Source organism: Ornithodoros turicata, chromosome 3, assembly GCF_037126465.1.
Source record: "Ornithodoros turicata isolate Travis chromosome 3, ASM3712646v1, whole genome shotgun sequence".
NCBI classification, from domain to species: Eukaryota; Metazoa; Arthropoda; class Arachnida; order Ixodida; family Argasidae; genus Ornithodoros; species Ornithodoros turicata.
Genome location: NC_088203.1, coordinates 92,309,990 through 92,329,732, shown reverse-complemented (window position 1 = coordinate 92,329,732; position 19,743 = coordinate 92,309,990). Strand labels below are relative to the sequence as shown.

At 43.3% G+C, this 19,743-nt stretch overlaps 2 protein-coding genes and 2 long non-coding RNA genes across 4 annotated transcripts; all 4 read left to right on the top strand.

Moving 5' to 3' along the window:
• The first annotated feature begins 356 nt into the window (after positions 1-356).
• Positions 357-8,188, top strand: LOC135389745 (uncharacterized). The gene is made up of 13 exons (XM_064619777.1): positions 357-566; positions 737-793; positions 961-1,017; positions 1,185-1,241; positions 1,409-1,465; positions 1,633-1,689; positions 1,857-1,913; positions 2,081-2,137; positions 2,975-3,031; positions 5,435-5,471; positions 5,658-5,714; positions 7,446-7,502; positions 8,116-8,188. Exons 1-13 carry the CDS (start codon positions 461-463, stop codon positions 8,186-8,188), a joined length of 786 nt encoding a protein of 261 aa, XP_064475847.1. The 5' UTR covers positions 357-460.
• Positions 8,189-9,237: 1,049 nt separating this feature from the next.
• On the top strand, positions 9,238-9,739 carry LOC135387473 (uncharacterized). Its single transcript, XR_010421138.1, has 3 exons — positions 9,238-9,289; positions 9,457-9,513; positions 9,681-9,739. It is a non-coding gene; the product is annotated as an uncharacterized LOC135387473 (long non-coding RNA).
• Positions 9,740-11,024: 1,285 nt separating this feature from the next.
• Positions 11,025-11,526, top strand: LOC135387472 (uncharacterized). Its single transcript, XR_010421137.1, has 3 exons — positions 11,025-11,076; positions 11,244-11,300; positions 11,468-11,526. It is a non-coding gene; the product is annotated as an uncharacterized LOC135387472 (long non-coding RNA).
• Positions 11,527-11,995: 469 nt separating this feature from the next.
• LOC135389744 (uncharacterized protein DKFZp434B061-like) lies at positions 11,996-19,660 on the top strand. The gene is made up of 14 exons (XM_064619776.1): positions 11,996-12,002; positions 12,137-12,193; positions 12,360-12,416; positions 16,131-16,187; positions 16,354-16,410; positions 16,577-16,633; positions 16,801-16,857; positions 17,025-17,081; positions 17,248-17,304; positions 17,471-17,527; positions 17,695-17,975; positions 18,146-18,202; positions 18,373-18,429; positions 19,447-19,660. The coding sequence occupies exons 1-11, from the start codon at positions 11,996-11,998 to the stop codon at positions 17,754-17,756; spliced, it is 582 nt and encodes a 193-aa protein (XP_064475846.1). The 3' UTR covers positions 17,757-17,975; positions 18,146-18,202; positions 18,373-18,429; positions 19,447-19,660.
• The last annotated feature ends 83 nt before the right edge of the window (positions 19,661-19,743 follow it).

The following is a 19,743-nucleotide window of genomic DNA, read 5'->3' as shown; positions in this document are numbered from 1 at the left end:
CATATCTTTAAAAATTTTAGTTCATACTATATTCGCCATCTCACAATAAAGTTGTTGTTGTAGTTCATAGTTGCATGCATATTTCAGGAGCTTTTAGTGCACTTATCTGCACTGTAGTGAACACACTGTGCACACGCTATTAAAAACCTGTGTTCCTGGTAAGAGCAAACTTTTTGGGGACATTTTGTTTTCTCATCGACCTTTTCTACAGGAAACTTTCCTCCGGGGACATATTCTCATACACCCTGGTTGTACCACATGCATGTCACATATATATGACAAAGCTATAGAAACTTCTCCTTTCAGACCTCTCTAGAAAGCTAAGTGGTGGTTCCGTCTTTCTTTTTTCTTTCATTAAAACAAATCATCCGGCAGTCTTGCATTTCGTTTCATTTTAAAAGGGAAAATATACGAGCCACCCTAACACAAATTAATCAGTTTTGGCTCTGCTCAGTAAAAGATGCATTTTATTCTGCATGTGGCTAGGAAGCAGAAACTCCGAAGCACAGGTCTATCGAGAACGAGGAGGAGGACCTCCGGTATTGGGCCTGAGAAAACACCAAGAAGTTAGTCTTTTGTCCTAATTATCTTGATGGAAAGTAATTGTTCTGAGGCTGCAACATACAAAAGGAAAAACCCAACAGAAGCCTCAAGTTGCCTGGGAACATTAACAGTGCTTATATTGAGCTGAAATTAAGCACACAATGCTCCATAAAAGTTCCTCTTTATACTGCAGGTCTACTTAGAACAGGAAGGAGGACCTCCAGCATCAGGCCTCCAAAAACACCAAGAGGTTAGTCTTATCCTAATTACCCTCATGGAAAGTAATTGTTCTGAAGCTGGAACATACAGAAGGAAAACCGAACACAAGCTTCAACGTGCCTGGGAACACTAACTGTGCTTCTATGGAGCTGAAATTAAGCACACAATGCTCAAAAAATGTTCCTCTTTATTCTGCAGGTTTACTGAGAATAGGAAGGAGGACCTCCGGAATCAGGCCTCCAAAAACACCAAGAGGTTAGTCTTATCCTAATTACCCTGATGGAAAGTAATTGTTCTGAAGCTGGAACATACAAAGGAAAAACCCAACAGAAGCCTCAAGTTGCCTGGTAACATTAGCAGTGCTTCTATTGAGCTGAAATTAAGCACACAATGCTCAATAAAAGTTCCTCTTTATTCTGCAGGTCTACTTAGAACAGGAAGGAGGACCTCCAGCATCAGGCCTCCAAAAACACCAAGAAGTTAGTCTTATCCTAGTTACCCTCATGGAAAGTAATTGTTCTGAAGCTGGAACATACAAAAGGAAATCCCAACACAAGCCTCAAGTTGCTTGGGAACATTAACAGTGCTTCTATTGAGCTGAAATTAAGCACACAATGCTCAATCAAAGTTCCTCTTTATTCTGCAGATCTACTGAGAACAGGAAGGAGGACCTCCGGAATCAGGCCTCCAAAAACACCAAGAGGTTAGTCTTATCCTAATTACCCCCATGGAAAGTAATTGTTCTGAAGCTGGAACATACAAAAGGAAAACCCAACACAAGCTTCAAGGTGCCTGCGAACATTAACAGTGCTTCTCGTGAGCTGAAATTAAGCACACAATGCTCAATAAAAGTTCCTCTTTATTCTGCAGGTCTACTTAGAACAGGAAGGAGGACCTCCAGCATCAGGCCTCCAAAAACACCAAGAAGTTAGTCTTATCCTAATTATCCTCATGAAAAGTAATTGTTCTGAAGCTGGAACATACAAAAGGAAAACCCAACACAAGCCTCAAGTTGCTTGGGAACATTCACAGTGCTCCTATTGAGCTGAAATTAAGCACACAATGCTCAATAAAAGGTCCTCTTTATTCTGCAGGTCTACTGAGAACAGGAAGGAGGACCTCCAGAATCAGGCCTCCAAAAACACCAAGAGGTTAGTCTTATCCTAATTACCCTGATGGAAAGTAATTGTTCTGAGGCTGGAACATACAAAGGAAAAACCCAACAGAAGCCTCAAGTTACCTGGGAACGTTAACAGTGCTTCTATTGAGCTGAAATGAAGCACACAATGCTCCATAAAGGTTCCTCTTTATTCTGCAGGTCTACTTAGAACAGGAAGGAGGACCTCCAGCATCAGGCCTCCAAAAACACCAAGAGGTTAGTCTTATCCTAATTACCCTCATGGAAAGTAATTGTTCTGAAGCTGGAACATACAAAAGGAAAACCGAACACAAGCTTCAACGTGCCTGGGAACACTAACTGTGCTTCTATGGAGCTGAAATTAAGCACACAATGCTCAAAAAAGTTCCTCTTTATTCTGCAGGTCTACTGAGAACAGGAAGGAGGACCTCCGGAATCAGGCCTCCAAAAACACCAAGAGGTTAGTCTTATCCTTATTACCCTCATGGAAAGTAATTGTTCTGAAGCTGGAACATACAAAAGGAAAACCCAACACAAGCTTCAACGTGATTGGGAACACTAACAGTGCTTCTATTGAGCTGAAATTAAGCACACAATGCTCAAAAAATGTTCCTCTTTATTCTGCAGGTTTACTGAGAACAGGAAGGAGGACCTCCGGAATCAGGCCTCCAAAAACACCAAGAGGTTAGTCTTATCCTAATTACCCTGATGGAAAGTAATTGTTCTGAGGCTGGAACATACAAAGGAAAAACCCAACAGAAGCCTCAAGTTGCCTGGTAACATTAGCAGTGCTTCTATTGAGCTGAAATTAAGCACACAATGCTCAATAAAATTTCCTCTTTATTCTGCAGGTCTACTTAGAATAGGAAGGAGGACCTCCAGCATCAGGCCTCCAAAAACACCAAGAAGTTAGTCTTATCCTAATTACCCTCATGAAAAGTAATTGTTCTGAAGCTGGAACATACAAAAGGAAAACCCAACACAAGCTTCAACGTGCCTGGGAACACTAACAGTGCTTCTATGGAGCTGAAATTAAGCACACAATGCTCAACAAAGTTCCTCTTTATTCTGCAGGTCTACTGAGAACAGGAAGGAAGACCTCCGGAATCAGGTCTCCAAAAACACCAAGAGGTTAGTCTTATCCTAATTACCATCATGAAAGTAATTGTTCTGAAGCTGGAACATACAGAATGAAAACCCAACACAAGCCTCAAGTTGCTTGGAAACATTAACAGTGCTTCTATTGAGCTGAAATTAAGCACACAATGCTCAATAAAACTTCCTCTTTATTCTGCAGGTCTACTGAGAACAGGAAGGAGGACCTCCGGAATCAGGCCTCCAAAAACACCAAGAGGTTAGTCTTATCCTAATTACCCTCATGGAAAGTAATTGTTCGGAAGCAGGAACATACAAAAGGAAAACCCAACACAAGCCTCAAGTTGCCTGGGAACATTAACAGTGCTTCTATTGAGCTGAAATTAAGCACACAATGCTCAATAAAAGTTCCTCTTTATTCTGCAGGTCTACTGAGAACAGGAAGGAGGACCTCCGGAATCAGGCCTCCAAAAACACCAAGAGGTTAGTCTTATCCTAATTACCCCCATGGAAAGTAATTGTTCTGAAGCTGGAACATACAAAATGAAAACCCAACACAAGCTTCAAGGTGCCTGCGAACATTAACAGTGCTTCTATTGAGCTGAAATTAAGCACACAATGCTCAATAAAACTTCCTCTTTATTCTGCAGGTCTACTGAGAACAGGAAGGAGGACCTCCGGAATCAGGCCTCCAAAAACACCAAAAGGTTAGTCTTATCCTAATTACCCTCATGGAAAGTAATTGTTCGGAAGCAGGAACATACAAAAGGAAAACCCAACACAAGCCTCAAGTTGCCTGGGAACATTAACAGTGCTTCTATTGAGCTGAAATTAAGCACACAATGCTCAATAAAAGTTCCTCTTTATTCTGCAGGTCTACTGAGAACAGGAAGGAGGACCTCCGGAATCAGGCCTCCAAAAACACCAAGAGGTTAGTCTTATCCTAATTACCCCCATGGAAAGTAATTGTTCTGAAGCTGGAACATACAAAAGGAAAACCCAACACAAGCTTCAAGGTGCCTGCGAACATTAACAGTGCTTCTATTGAGCTGAAATTAAGCACACAATGCTCAATAAAAGTTCCTCTTTATTCTGCAGGTCTACTGAGAACAGGAAGGAAGACCTCCGGAATCAGGTCTCCAAAAACACCAAGAGGTTTGTCTTATCCTAATTACCATCATGAAAGTAATTGTTCTGAAGCTGGAAGATACAGAATGAAAACCCAACACAAGCCTCAAGTTGCTTGGGAACATTAACAGTGCTTCTATTGAGCTGAAATTAAGCACACAATGCTCAATAAAACTTCCTCTTTATTCTGCAGGTCTACTGAGAACAGGAAGGAGGACCTCCGGAATCAGGCCTCCAAAAACACCAAGAGGTTAGTCTTATCCTAATTACCCTCATGGAAAGTAATTGTTCGGAAGCAGGAACATACAAAAGGAAAACCCAACACAAGCCTCAAGTTGCCTGGGAACATTAACAGTGCTTCTATTGAGCTGAAATTAAGCACACAATGCTCAATAAAAGTTCCTCTTTATTCTGCAGGTCTACTGAGAACAGGAAGGAGGACCTCCGGAATCAGGCCTCCAAAAACACCAAGAGGTTAGTCTTATCCTAATTACCCCCATGGAAAGTAATTGTTCTGAAGCTGGAACATACAAAAGGAAAACCCAACACAAGCTTCAAGGTGCCTGCGAACATTAACAGTGCTTCTATTGAGCTGAAATTAAGCACACAATGCTCAATAAAAGTTCCTCTTTATTCTGCAGGTCTACTGAGAACAGGAAGGAAGACCTCCGGAATCAGGTCTCCAAAAACACCAAGAGGTTTGTCTTATCCTAATTACCATCATGAAAGTAATTGTTCTGAAGCTGGAAGATACAGAATGAAAACCCAACACAAGCCTCAAGTTGCTTGGGAACATTAACAGTGCTTCTATTGAGCTGAAATTAAGCACACAATGCTCAATAAAACTTCCTCTTTATTCTGCAGGTCTACTGAGAACAGGAAGGAGGACCTCCGGAATCAGGCCTCCAAAAACACCAAGAGGTTAGTCTTATCCTAATTACCCTCATGGAAAGTAATTGTTCGGAAGCAGGAACATACAAAAGGAAAACCCAACACAAGCCTCAAGTTGCCTGGGAACATTAACAGTGCTTCTATTGAGCTGAAATTAAGCACACAATGCTCAATAAAAGTTCCTCTTTATTCTGCAGGTCTACTGAGAACAGGAAGGAGGACCTCCGGAATCAGGCCTCCAAAAACACCAAGAGGTTAGTCTTATCCTAATTACCCCCATGGAAAGTAATTGTTCTGAAGCTGGAACATACAAAATGAAAACCCAACACAAGCTTCAAGGTGCCTGCGAACATTAACAGTGCTTCTATTGAGCTGAAATTAAGCACACAATGCTCAAAAAAGTTCCTCTTTATTCTGCAGGTCTACTGAGAACAGGAAGGAAGACCTCCGGAATCAGGTCTCCAAAAACACCAAGAGGTTTGTCTTACCCTAATTACCATCATGAAAGTAATTGTTCTGAAGCTGGAACATACAGAATGAAAACCCAACACAAGCCTCAAGTTGCTTGGGAACATTAACAGTGCTTCTATTGAGCTGAAATTAAGCACACAATGCTCAATAAAACTTCCTCTTTATTCTGCAGGTCTACTGAGAACAGGAAGGAGGACCTCCAGAATCAGGTCTCCAAAAACACCAAGAGGTTAGTCTTATCCTAATTACCATCATGAAAGTAATTGTTCTGAAGCTGGAACATACAGAATGAAAACCCAACACAAGCCTCAAGTTGCTTGGGAACATTAACAGTGCTTCTATTGAGCTGAAATTAAGCACACAATGCTCAATAAAACTTCCTCTTTATTCTGCAGGTCTACTGAGAACAGGAAGGAGGACCTCCGGAATCAGGCCTCCAAAAACACCAAAAGGTTAGTCTTATCCTAATTACCCTCATGGAAAGTAATTGTTCGGAAGCAGGAACATACAAAAGGAAAACCCAACACAAGCCTCAAGTTGCCTGGGAACATTAACAGTGCTTCTATTGAGCTGAAATTAAGCACACAATGCTCAATAAAAGTTCCTCTTTATTCTGCAGGTCTACTGAGTACAGGAAGGAGGACCTCCGGAATCAGGCCTCCAAAAACACCAAGAGGTTAGTCTTATCCTAATTACCCCCATGGAAAGTAATTGTTCTGAAGCTGGAACATGCAAAAGGAAAACCCAACACAAGCTTCAAGGTGCCTGCGTACATTAACAGTGCTTCTATTGAGCTGAAATTAAGCACACGATGCTCAATAAAAGTTCCTCTTTATTCTGCAGGTCTACTGAGAACAGGAAGGAAGACCTCCGGAATCAGGTCTCCAAAAACACCAAGAGGTTTGTCTTATCCTAATTACCATCATGAAAGTAATTGTTCTGAAGCTGGAACATACAGAATGAAAACGCAACACAAGCCTCAAGTTGCTTGGGAACATTAACAGTGCTTCTATTGAGCTGAAATTAAGCACACAATGCTCAATAAAACTTCCTCTTTATTCTGCAGGTCTACTGAGAACAGGAAGGAGGACCTCCGGAATCAGGCCTCCAAAAACACCAAGAGGTTAGTCTTATCCTAATTACCATCATGAAAGTAATTGTTCTGAAGCTGGAACATACAGAATGAAAACCCAACACAAGCCTCAAGTTGCTTGGGAACATTAACAGTGCTTCTATTGAGCTGAAATTAAGCACACAATGCTCAATAAAACTTCCTCTTTATTCTGCAGGTCTACTGAGAACAGGAAGGAGGACCTCCGGAATCAGGCCTCCAAAAACACCAAAAGGTTAGTCTTATCCTAATTACCCTCATGGAAAGTAATTGTTCGGAAGCAGGAACATACAAAAGGAAAACCCAACACAAGCCTCAAGTTGCCTGGGAACATTAACAGTGCTTCTATTGAGCTGAAATTAAGCACACAATGCTCAATAAAAGTTCCTCTTTATTCTGCAGGTCTACTGAGAACAGGAAGGAGGACCTCCGGAATCAGGCCTCCAAAAACACCAAGAGGTTAGTCTTATCCTAATTACCCCCATGGAAAGTAATTGTTCTGAAGCTGGAACATACAAAAGGAAAACCCAACACAAGCTTCAAGGTGCCTGCGAACATTAACAGTGCTTCTATTGAGCTGAAATTAAGCACACGATGCTCAATAAAAGTTCCTCTTTATTCTGCAGGTCTACTGAGAACAGGAAGGAAGACCTCCGGAATCAGGTCTCCAAAAACACCAAGAGGTTTGTCTTATCCTAATTACCATCATGAAAGTAATTGTTCTGAAGCTGGAACATACAGAATGAAAACCCAACACAAGCCTCAAGTTGCTTGGGAACATTAACAGTGCTTCTATTGAGCTGAAATTAAGCACACAATGCTCAATAAAACTTCCTCTTTATTCTGCAGGTCTACTGAGAACAGGAAGGAGGACCTCCGGAATCAGGCCTCCAAAAACACCAAGAGGTTAGCCTTATCCTAATTACCCTCATGGAAAGTAATTGTTCGGAAGCAGGAACATACAAAAGGAAAACCCAACACAAGCCTCAAGTTGCCTGGGAACATTAACAGTGCTTCTATTGAGCTGAAATTAAGCACACAATGCTCAATAAAAGTTCCTCTTTATTCTGCAGGTCTACTGAGAACAGGAAGGAGGACCTCCGGAATCAGGCCTCCAAAAACACCAAGAGGTTAGTCTTATCCTAATTACCCCCATGGAAAGTAATTGTTCTGAAGCTGGAACATACAAAATGAAAACCCAACACAAGCTTCAAGGTGCCTGCGAACATTAACAGTGCTTCTATTGAGCTGAAATTAAGCACACAATGCTCAAAAAAGTTCCTCTTTATTCTGCAGGTCTACTGAGAACAGGAAGGAAGACCTCCGGAATCAGGTCTCCAAAAACACCAAGAGGTTTGTCTTATCCTAATTACCATCATGAAAGTAATTGTTCTGAAGCTGGAACATACAGAATGAAAACCCAACACAAGCCTCAAGTTGCTTGGGAACATTAACAGTGCTTCTATTGAGCTGAAATTAAGCACACGATGCTCAATAAAACTTCCTCTTTATTCTGCAGGTCTACTGAGAACAGGAAGGAGGACCTCCAGAATCAGGTCTCCAAAAACACCAAGAGGTTAGTCTTATCCTAATTACCATCATGAAAGTAATTGTTCTGAAGCTGGAACATACAGAATGAAAACCCAACACAAGCCTCAAGTTGCTTGGGAACATTAACAGTGCTTCTATTGAGCTGAAATTAAGCACACAATGCTCAATAAAACTTCCTCTTTATTCTGCAGGTCTACTGAGAACAGGAAGGAGGACCTCCGGAATCAGGCCTCCAAAAACACCAAAAGGTTAGTCTTATCCTAATTACCCTCATGGAAAGTAATTGTTCGGAAGCAGGAACATACAAAAGGAAAACCCAACACAAGCCTCAAGTTGCCTGGGAACATTAACAGTGCTTCTATTGAGCTGAAATTAAGCACACAATGCTCAATAAAAGTTCCTCTTTATTCTGCAGGTCTACTGAGAACAGGAAGGAGGACCTCCGGAATCAGGCCTCCAAAAACACCAAGAGGTTAGTCTTATCCTAATTACCCCCATGGAAAGTAATTGTTCTGAAGCTGGAACATACAAAAGGAAAACCCAACACAAGCTTCAAGGTGCCTGCGAACATTAACAGTGCTTCTATTGAGCTGAAATTAAGCACACGATGCTCAATAAAAGTTCCTCTTTATTCTGCAGGTCTACTGAGAACAGGAAGGAAGACCTCCGGAATCAGGTCTCCAAAAACACCAAGAGGTTTGTCTTATCCTAATTACCATCATGAAAGTAATTGTTCTGAAGCTGGAACATACAGAATGAAAACCCAACACAAGCCTCAAGTTGCTTGGGAACATTAACAGTGCTTCTATTGAGCTGAAATTAAGCACACAATGCTCAATAAAACTTCCTCTTTATTCTGCAGGTCTACTGAGAACAGGAAGGAGGACCTCCGGAATCAGGCCTCCAAAAACACCAAGAGGTTAGTCTTATCCTAATTACCATCATGAAAGTAATTGTTCTGAAGCTGGAACATACAGAATGAAAACCCAACACAAGCCTCAAGTTGCTTGGGAACATTAACAGTGCTTCTATTGAGCTGAAATTAAGCACACAATGCTCAATAAAACTTCCTCTTTATTCTGCAGGTCTACTGAGAACAGGAAGGAGGACCTCCGGAATCAGGCCTCCAAAAACACCAAAAGGTTAGTCTTATCCTAATTACCCTCATGGAAAGTAATTGTTCGGAAGCAGGAACATACAAAAGGAAAACCCAACACAAGCCTCAAGTTGCCTGGGAACATTAACAGTGCTTCTATTGAGCTGAAATTAAGCACACAATGCTCAATAAAAGTTCCTCTTTATTCTGCAGGTCTACTGAGAACAGGAAGGAGGACCTCCGAAATCAGGCCTCCAAAAACACCAAGAGGTTAGTCTTATCCTAATTACCCCCATGGAAAGTAATTGTTCTGAAGCTGGAACATACAAAAGGAAAACCCAACACAAGCTTCAAGGTGCCTGCGAACATTAACAGTGCTTCTATTGAGCTGAAATTAAGCACACGATGCTCAATAAAAGTTCCTCTTTATTCTGCAGGTCTACTGAGAACAGGAAGGAAGACCTCCGGAATCAGGTCTCCAAAAACACCAAGAGGTTTGTCTTATCCTAATTACCATCATGAAAGTAATTGTTCTGAAGCTGGAACATACAGAATGAAAACCCAACACAAGCCTCAAGTTGCTTGGGAACATTAACAGTGCTTCTATTGAGCTGAAATTAAGCACACAATGCTCAATAAAACTTCCTCTTTATTCTGCAGGTCTACTGAGAACAGGAAGGAGGACCTCCGGAATCAGGCCTCCAAAAACACCAAGAGGTTAGTCTTATCCTAATTACCCTCATGGAAAGTAATTGTTCGGAAGCAGGAACATACAAAAGGAAAACCCAACACAAGCCTCAAGTTGCCTGGGAACATTAACAGTGCTTCTATTGAGCTGAAATTAAGCACACAATGCTCAATAAAAGTTACTCTTTATTCTGCAGGTCTACTGAGAACAGGAAGGAGGACCTCCGGAATCAGGCCTCCAAAAACACCAAGAGGTTAGTCTTATCCTAATTACCCCCATGGAAAGTAATTGTTCTGAAGCTGGAACATACAAAATGAAAACCCAACACAAGCTTCAAGGTGCCTGCGAACATAACAGTGCTTCTATTGAGCTGAAATTAAGCACACAATGCTCAAAAAAGTTCCTCTTTATTCTGCAGGTCTACTGAGAACAGGAAGGAGGACCTCCGGAATCAGGCCTCCAAAAACACCAAGAGGTTAGTCTTATCCTAATTACCCCCATGGAAAGTAATTGTTCTGAAGCTGGAACATACAAAAGGAAAACCCAACACAAGCTTCAAGGTGCCTGCGAACATTAACAGTGCTTCTATTGAGCTGAAATTAAGCACACGATGCTCAATAAAAGTTCCTCTTTATTCTGCAGGTCTACTGAGAACAGGAAGGAAGACCTCCGGAATCAGGTCTCCAAAAACACCAAGAGGTTTGTCTTATCCTAATTACCATCATGAAAGTAATTGTTCTGAAGCTGGAACATACAGAATGAAAACCCAACACAAGCCTCAAGTTGCTTGGGAACATTAACAGTGCTTCTATTGAGCTGAAATTAAGCACACAATGCTCAATAAAACTTCCTCTTTATTCTGCAGGTCTACTGAGAACAGGAAGGAGGACCTCCGGAATCAGGCCTCCAAAAACACCAAGAGGTTAGTCTTATCCTAATTACCATCATGAAAGTAATTGTTCTGAAGCTGGAACATACAGAATGAAAACCCAACACAAGCCTCAAGTTGCTTGGGAACATTAACAGTGCTTCTATTGAGCTGAAATTAAGCACACAATGCTCAATAAAACTTCCTCTTTATTCTGCAGGTCTACTGAGAACAGGAAGGAGGACCTCCGGAATCAGGCCTCCAAAAACACCAAAAGGTTAGTCTTATCCTAATTACCCTCATGGAAAGTAATTGTTCGGAAGCAGGAACATACAAAAGGAAAACCCAACACAAGCCTCAAGTTGCCTGGGAACATTAACAGTGCTTCTATTGAGCTGAAATTAAGCACACAATGCTCAATAAAAGTTCCTCTTTATTCTGCAGGTCTACTGAGAACAGGAAGGAGGACCTCCGAAATCAGGCCTCCAAAAACACCAAGAGGTTAGTCTTATCCTAATTACCCCCATGGAAAGTAATTGTTCTGAAGCTGGAACATACAAAAGGAAAACCCAACACAAGCTTCAAGGTGCCTGCGAACATTAACAGTGCTTCTATTGAGCTGAAATTAAGCACACGATGCTCAATAAAAGTTCCTCTTTATTCTGCAGGTCTACTGAGAACAGGAAGGAAGACCTCCGGAATCAGGTCTCCAAAAACACCAAGAGGTTTGTCTTATCCTAATTACCATCATGAAAGTAATTGTTCTGAAGCTGGAACATACAGAATGAAAACCCAACACAAGCCTCAAGTTGCTTGGGAACATTAACAGTGCTTCTATTGAGCTGAAATTAAGCACACAATGCTCAATAAAACTTCCTCTTTATTCTGCAGGTCTACTGAGAACAGGAAGGAGGACCTCCGGAATCAGGCCTCCAAAAACACCAAGAGGTTAGTCTTATCCTAATTACCCTCATGGAAAGTAATTGTTCGGAAGCAGGAACATACAAAAGGAAAACCCAACACAAGCCTCAAGTTGCCTGGGAACATTAACAGTGCTTCTATTGAGCTGAAATTAAGCACACAATGCTCAATAAAAGTTACTCTTTATTCTGCAGGTCTACTGAGAACAGGAAGGAGGACCTCCGGAATCAGGCCTCCAAAAACACCAAGAGGTTAGTCTTATCCTAATTACCCCCATGGAAAGTAATTGTTCTGAAGCTGGAACATACAAAATGAAAACCCAACACAAGCTTCAAGGTGCCTGCGAACATAACAGTGCTTCTATTGAGCTGAAATTAAGCACACAATGCTCAAAAAAGTTCCTCTTTATTCTGCAGGTCTACTGAGAACAGGAAGGAAGACCTCCGGAATCAGGTCTCCAAAAACACCAAGAGGTTTGTCTTATCCTAATTACCATCATGAAAGTAATTGTTCTGAAGCTGGAACATACAGAATGAAAACCCAACACAAGCCTCAAGTTGCTTGGGAACATTAACAGTGCTTCTATTGAGCTGAAATTAAGCACACAATGCTCAATAAAACTTCCTCTTTATTCTGCAGGTCTACTGAGAACAGGAAGGAGGACCTCCAGAATCAGGCCTCCAAAAACACCAAGAGGTTAGTCTTATCCTAATTACCCTCATGGAAAGTAATTGTTCTGAAGCTGGAACATACAAAAGGAAAACCGAACACAAGCTTCAACGTGCCTGGGAACACTAACTGTGCTTCTATGGAGCTGAAATTAAGCACACAATGCTCAAAAAATGAAGAAGTAAGAGCGCAGTGCGGCAGTGCGAAACAACAGGTTTAATGACAGGCTACGACAGGCTAGAATGAGTGCGCGAGACACAGTGCTCATGCGCCACAAGGCTGTTGTCGCCCTCTTCTAACACCCCCCCTCGACAACTAATGCTCAAAGAGACCCATGTGCTCCCTCAGAAGCAGTAGTCGCGGTCGCGGGATGGGTTTGGTTAATGCGTCGGCGACCATCCTGGCTGTTTCGCAGTATTGCAGGTGTATGACTCCGCGTTGGACCAAATCTCTGAGATGATGATGTCGCACGTCAATGTGTTTTGTTCGCGCGCTGTGTCCCTCGCGAAGTGCAAGCTTGATGCAGCCTTGGTTGTCCTCGTAAAGGCAGGTCGGCTGAAGTTGGTCATAACCAAAAACTTGTAAGAGCTGTCGAAGCCACAAAACTTCTTGTGACGCGTGTGCCGCTGCGACATATTCGGCCTCTGTAGATGACAATGCTACAGACATCTGTTTCCTCGTGGACCAGGAGACGGGACTGCCTCCCAGCTGGACGAAGTACCCGCTAGTCGATTTGCGGTCCGACACATCTCCTGCCCAATCCGCATCCACGTAGCACTCCAGCTTCATACCTGGCTGCCCGGAGAGCTTCAGCTTTAAGCTCCTGGTGTACTTCAAGTAACGTAAAAGCTTTTTCACGGCATTCCAGTCTTGCTGGCGTGGCTTACTCACGCGACGACAAAGAATTCCGATGGCACAAGCAATGTCCGGTCGCGTAGTTGTGCTCAAGTACAGCAGCTCCCCGACAGCTTGACGGTACTGATCGTTGGTCGGCAGTAAGCTGTGATCCCCACTAAATTTCAGGTAGTCGGGGTCCATAGGTGTGTGACTAGGCTTGACGTCCATGAGCTGGTATTTTTCCAGAAGGGTGTCGATCTTTTTAGCTTGGTGGATGTAGAAGCAACCATCTTCTGATCTCTCTATTTCGATTCCTAGGTACCGGCTGACATGCCCAAGGTCCTTGAGCTCGAAATGCTTGTTCAAACTTTTCCAGACTCCAGTAATGACTGAATCATCCTTGTGGCAAATCAGCATATCGTCAACATAGAGAAGGATATATATGCGACTGCCTTTTTCTGTCTTGAAGTAGAGGCAGGGGTCTGCCTCGCTACGGCTGAAGCCCTCTTCAAGAAAGACTTCGTTTGCCTTGATGTTCCATGCCCTTGCGGCCTGCTTGAGCCCATAGAGGGATCTCTGCAGCTTGCAGACTAGATGCTCTTTACCCACCGAAACGAAACCTTCGGGCTGTCTCATGTATATGTCTTCTTCAATCACTCCATTGAGGAAAGCAGTCTTCACATCGTAGTGACGAACCTGCAACTTTCGTGAAGCTGATACCGTGAGAAGAACCCGCAAGGTCGTAAGCTTTGCAACGGGGGCGAAAGTAGCGTCGTAGTCCTCTCCGTATTTTTGAGAGTACCCCTGGGCAACGAGCCTTGCCTTGTATCTCTCAACATTGCCGTCTTTGTCTCTCTTTGTTTTGAAAACCCATTTGCAACCGAATGGTCGTTTTCCAGGGGGAAGCTCCACAAGAGCCCACGTGTTAAGTTGGTGAAGTGAAGCAATCTCTTCGTTTGCAGCCTCAATCCACTTCACTCTCTCACAAGCTGGCAATGCTTGAACTTCTTTCCAGCTCCCAGGATCAGCAGTTGGCGCGGCCTGAGCGATGTAGGAAAATCGGTCTGGCGGGACGCCCTTATTGCTCCTAGCCGAACGCCGAAGCTCAGCTACGGCTGTCCCTCGATCCTCTCCCGGTGTACCACTGACCTCTTCTTCCCCGGGTGAAGATATGCTCGGCCACATCTCTACTTCTATCTCGCTGGGACTATCTGCACCCGCTTCATGACGTAGCCGGTGATCTCCTGATTCTTCGTGACATGGTGGAGACGATTCCGAGCAGAACTTCTGTATGATTGGAGCTTCATCGATTACCGCGTCCCGAGTCACCTTTATCTTATGACTCCCCTTGAGAAGTACTCGGTATCCCTTCTGAGTTTCTCCGTAGCCAACCAGTCTCCCTTCGACAGCACGAGCATCCCATTTAGACCGTTTTTCCTTTGGAACATGCACGAAGACGTGACTCCCAAACATCCTGAGATGTTCCAAGCTCGGCTTTTTGCCGTACCACAGCTCGTAAGGTGTTCTGTGAACTGCTCTGCCTGGTAGACGGTTTTGGAGGTAGCACGCCGTCACGATGGCTTCGCTCCAAAAAGTCGTTGGCATATCCGCTCCAAAAAGCATGCGCCTGGCACTCTCACACAGTGTGCGGTTTTTCCTTTCTGCTACACCGTTTTGCTGAGGGCTATACGGAACGGTGGTCTGAAGCTCAACCCCACAGTCTCGCAGAATCAGTCGAGATGTACTGCCAGTGTACTCGGTTCCGTTGTCCCCACGCAGGACCTTCGGGTACGTGCCAAACTTAGTCTTTACTAATGCAAGGTACTCTTTAAGTTTCGAAGGTACCTCGTCCTTGGACTTTAGCAAGTATAACACAGTGTACCGAGAGTAGTCATCGATAAACGTTACAAAGTACTTGTTCTTGCTCGGCGTAAGAACCCTCATGGGCCCGCAAACGTCCGTATGTACCAGGTCCAGTACGCCTTCCGCTCTTGAACCGCTCACTTTTGGGAAGGATGCCCGCTTCATTTTTCCTTTTATACAGCTTGTGCATTTGAGCAGCCGGTCGCAGTCTTCAATAAGGATTCCGTCTGCCAAACCATCCCTGTACAATTGCTTTACGGCTTGTGCATCTCGGTGCCCTAACCGATGGTGCCAAATGTGGATGCAATTCCTATGATGCGAAGCTTGTGTAATGTTAGCCACTTCGGTCTTAGCTGTCACAAGCCGGTAAAGGTCCCGCTCGAGCTTTCCTGTAGCCAAGACCTGCTTATTCTTAGCAACCGTGCACCGGTCTCCCCGGAAGGTCACCACGTTGCCGAGACCAGTTAATCTCTTCACGGAAAGGAGGTTACCCTCCAGAGAAGGCACGTAAAGGACTTCTGTCACAGGAACAGTCTTGACTACCGACGGCGATATCCGACACTGCAGGGTGCCATCTCGCACGCCTTGAGAAGAAACGTGCTGACCATTCGCAACTGTAACCACTTCTGTCTTCTCCCTGAAGTTCCGCGTGAAAAAGTTCAGGTCGTTGCACATATGACTTGTGGCGCCTGAGTCGATGTACCAATCCTTGGCAGAAGAATTTCTCGATAAAAGAAAAGCAATCTCCGACGAAGACGAGTGCTGAGATACTGCCGTCTTAGCACGCTGTCTGCTTCTTTGTTTCTGCGATTTTCTCTGCGCCTTCCAAGCAGCGCAGTTCCTTCTGATGTGTCCATTCTTCTTACAATAGAAGCACTCTCTTGTATCGCTGGACGTATTCGTGTCACGGGAGCAGTGCGAAACAACAGGTTTAATGACAGGCTACGACAGGCTAGAATGAGTGCGCGAGACACAGTGCTCATGCGCCACAAGGCTGTTGTCGCCCTCTTCTAACAAAAAATGTTCCTCTTTATTCTGCAGGTCTACTGAGAACAGGAAGGAGGACCTCCAGCATCAGGCCTCCAAAAACACCAAGAGGTTAGTCTTATCCTAATTACCCTCATGGAAAGTAATTGTTCTGAAGCTGGAACATACAAAAGGAAAACCCAACACAAGCTTCAACGTGCCTGGGAACACTAACTGTGCTTCTATGGAGCTGAAATTAAGCACACAATGCTCAAAAAAGTTTCTCTTTATTCTGCAGGTCTACTGAGAACAGGAAGGAAGACCTCCGGAATCAGGTCTCCAAAAACACCAAGAGGTTAGTCTTATCCTAATTACCCTCATGAAAGTAATTGTTCTGAAGCCGGAACATACAAAAGGAAAACCCAACAGAAGCCTCAAGTTTCTTGGGAACATTAACAGTGCTTCTATTGAGCTGAAATTAAGCATACAATGCTCAATAAAAGTTTCTCTTTATCCTACAGGTCTACTGAGAACAGGAAGGAGGACCTCCGGAATTAGGCCTCCAAAAACACCAAGAGGTTAGTCTTATCCTAATTACCCTGATGGAAAGTAATTGTTCTGAGGCTGGAACATACAAAGGAAAAACCCAACAGAAGCCTCAAGTTACCTGGGAACGTTAACAGTGCTTATATGGAGCTGAAATTAAGCACACAATGCTCAAAAAATGTTCCTCTTTGTTCTGCAGGTTTACTGAGAACAGGAAGGAGGACCTCCGGAATCAGGCCTCCAAAAACACCAAGAGGTTAGTCTTATCCTAATTACCCTGATGGAAAGTAATTGTTCTGAGGCTGGAACATACAAAGGAAAAACCCAACAGAAGCCTCAAGTTGCCTGGTAACATTAGCAGTGCTTCTATTGAGCTGAAATTAAGCACACAATGCTCAATAAAAGTTCATCTTTATTGTGCAGGTCTACTTAGAACAGGAAGGATTTCCTCCAGCATCAGGCCTCCAAAACCACCAAGAAGTTAGTCTTATCCTAATTACCCTCATGAAAAGTAATTGTTCTGAAGCTGGAACATACAAAAGGAAAACCCAACACAAGCTTCAACGTGCCTGGGAACACTAACAGTGCTTCTATGGAGCTGAAATTAAGCACACAATGCTCAAAAAAGTTCCTCTTTGTTCTGCAGGTCTACTGAGAACAGGAAGGAAGACCTTCGGAATCAGGTCTCCAAAAACAGCAAGAGGTTAGTCTTATCCTAATTACCCTCATGAAAGTAATTGTTCTGAAGCTGGAACATACAGAAGGAAAACCCAACAGAAGCCTCAAGTTGCGTGGGAACATTAACAGGGCTTCTATTGAGCTGAAATTAAGCACACAATGCTCAATAAAAGTTCCTCTTTATTCTGCAGGTCTACTTAGAACAGGAAGGAGGACCTCCAGCATCAGGCCTCCAAAAACACCAAGAAGTTAGTCTTATCCTAATTACCCTCATGAAAAGTAATTGTTCTGAAGCTGGAACATACAAAAAGAAAACCCACCACAAGCCTTTAGTTGCCTGGGGACATTACCAGTGCTTCTATTGAGCTGAAATTAAGCACGCAATGCTCAATAAAAGTTCCTCTTAATTCTGCAGGTCTACTGAGAACGGGAAGGAGGACCTCCGGAATCAGGCCTCCAAGAACACCACGAGGCTAGTCTTATCCTAATTATCCTGATGGGAAGTAATTGTTCTGAAGCTGGAACATACAAAAGGAAAACCCAACGCAAGCCTCAAGTTGCCTGGGAACATTAACAGTGCTTCTATTGAGCTGGAAGTAAGCACACAGTGCTCAATAAATGTTCCTCTTTATTATGCGGGTCTACTGACAACAGGAAGGAGGACCTCCGGAATTTGACCTGATAAAATACTAAGCGGTTAGTCTTATATCCTAATTTTCTTGATGGAAAGTGATTGTTCTGAGGCTGGAACATACAAATGGAAAAACCCAACACAACCCTCAAGGTGCCTGGGAGCATTAACCTTGCTTCTATTGAGATGAAATTAAGCACACAGTGCTCAATAAATGTTCCTCTTTATTCTGCAGGTCTACTGAGAACAGGAAGGAGGACCTCCGGAATTTGGCCTGAGAAAATACCAAGAGGTTAGTCTTATATCCTAATTTTCTTGATAGAAAGTGATTGTTCTGAGGCTGGAACATACAAAAGGAAAAACCCAACACTAGCCTCAAGTTGCCTGGGAACATTAACAGTGCTTCTATTGAGGTGAAATTAAGCACACATTGCTCAATAAAAGTTCCTCTTTATTCTGCAGATCTACTGAGCACAGGAAGGAGGACCTCCGGAAATAAAAGTGCATAGATTGCTTACAGTAGGTACACACAACCAGTTGAAGATACTTCTTATTGCACAGGTTGCGTGGGACTTGAAATTCGGCCTCAGAGAACACAAATGGGTCAGGCATATCCGTTTTAAGCAGTCTTGGGTAGTAACTACAAGTTCCAAGTAACTTGTAACTGTATCGAATTACTATTCTAGAAAAGTAACTTCGAACTGTAATGAGTTAATGGTTGCGGTTAAAGTAACTGCAAAATGAAGCCAATTTACTCAGGTACGGTAATATTTTGCGTGGACCTAGGCTTGAAGTACATTGCCACTTTTCCTAATCAGGGATTCCATGAATGTTGTTACCTCATACACGCCCAGTATGACCTAGACCAGTGCTTCCCACACTCTACCCTACTACCTCTCACCCAAAATATAAGGCACCGTGGAACCCCTCCTTCCCCCCACCTCCCAAACGAGCTTTTCGATTTTAATGCATCAGCAGTAGCAACGAAAGTTGTCGCTGAAATGTAATTTGGCGGTTAATATGGTGAGATATTAAAGTTATGTACTCAGCTGGGCTACAAGTCATTGCACGAAGAAAACTTAAGTATCTCAACAGGAATGGCTGTTCCTATTCGAGAAGTGACTTTGTTTGCTCCCAGGAGCTCTTCTGTAACGCATACTAGTGGTCAGATCATGGTCTATGGACATTATTTGTGTCTTTCTCTTCGTGCTCTCTGCCCCCCCCCCCCTTTGCTGAGTCTGTCGCGAAGCACAGTTGGGGAAACATTGACCTAGACTAAATCCCACCGTGCAAAAACTGATTTTTGCGTTTATTCGACTTTTTTTCCTTAGAAGTTACCAGTAGAGCATCCAAGTTACTTTACTAGTTACATTTCAAAAACAGTAACTGCAACTCAGTTGTCTTTGCAGGCTACCACTAACTTACTTACTTTTTGTAGTAACTTAGCCATTACTAGTTTTAAGTGCTTATATCGCGTTGTAATCATGCACATAGACTCAATAGAGGGTGCTCTTTATTTTGCATGTGGAAATGAAGGGAACGAAGGACCTTGGGTGCACAGGGTGAAACTACAGGTTCGTGGAATGAAGGACGAGAGGGGGAGGGAGTTTGAATGCTTTCTCCATTCTCCCCTTTGATTATGTCGGTTAGAGTTTCAGTTGTTCAGAAGCGTGAGTGTACATATGTTGGATTCTGCGAGGAATGCGAATGAATAAATAATGCGAATAAATATCTGGGTTCACACGTTGCAGTTTCGTTGTTATTCTCTGTCATCCATCTGTACTACATACGCTCATCTCAAGAGCGGGGAAGGACTTTGGAAATTTGGCTTCA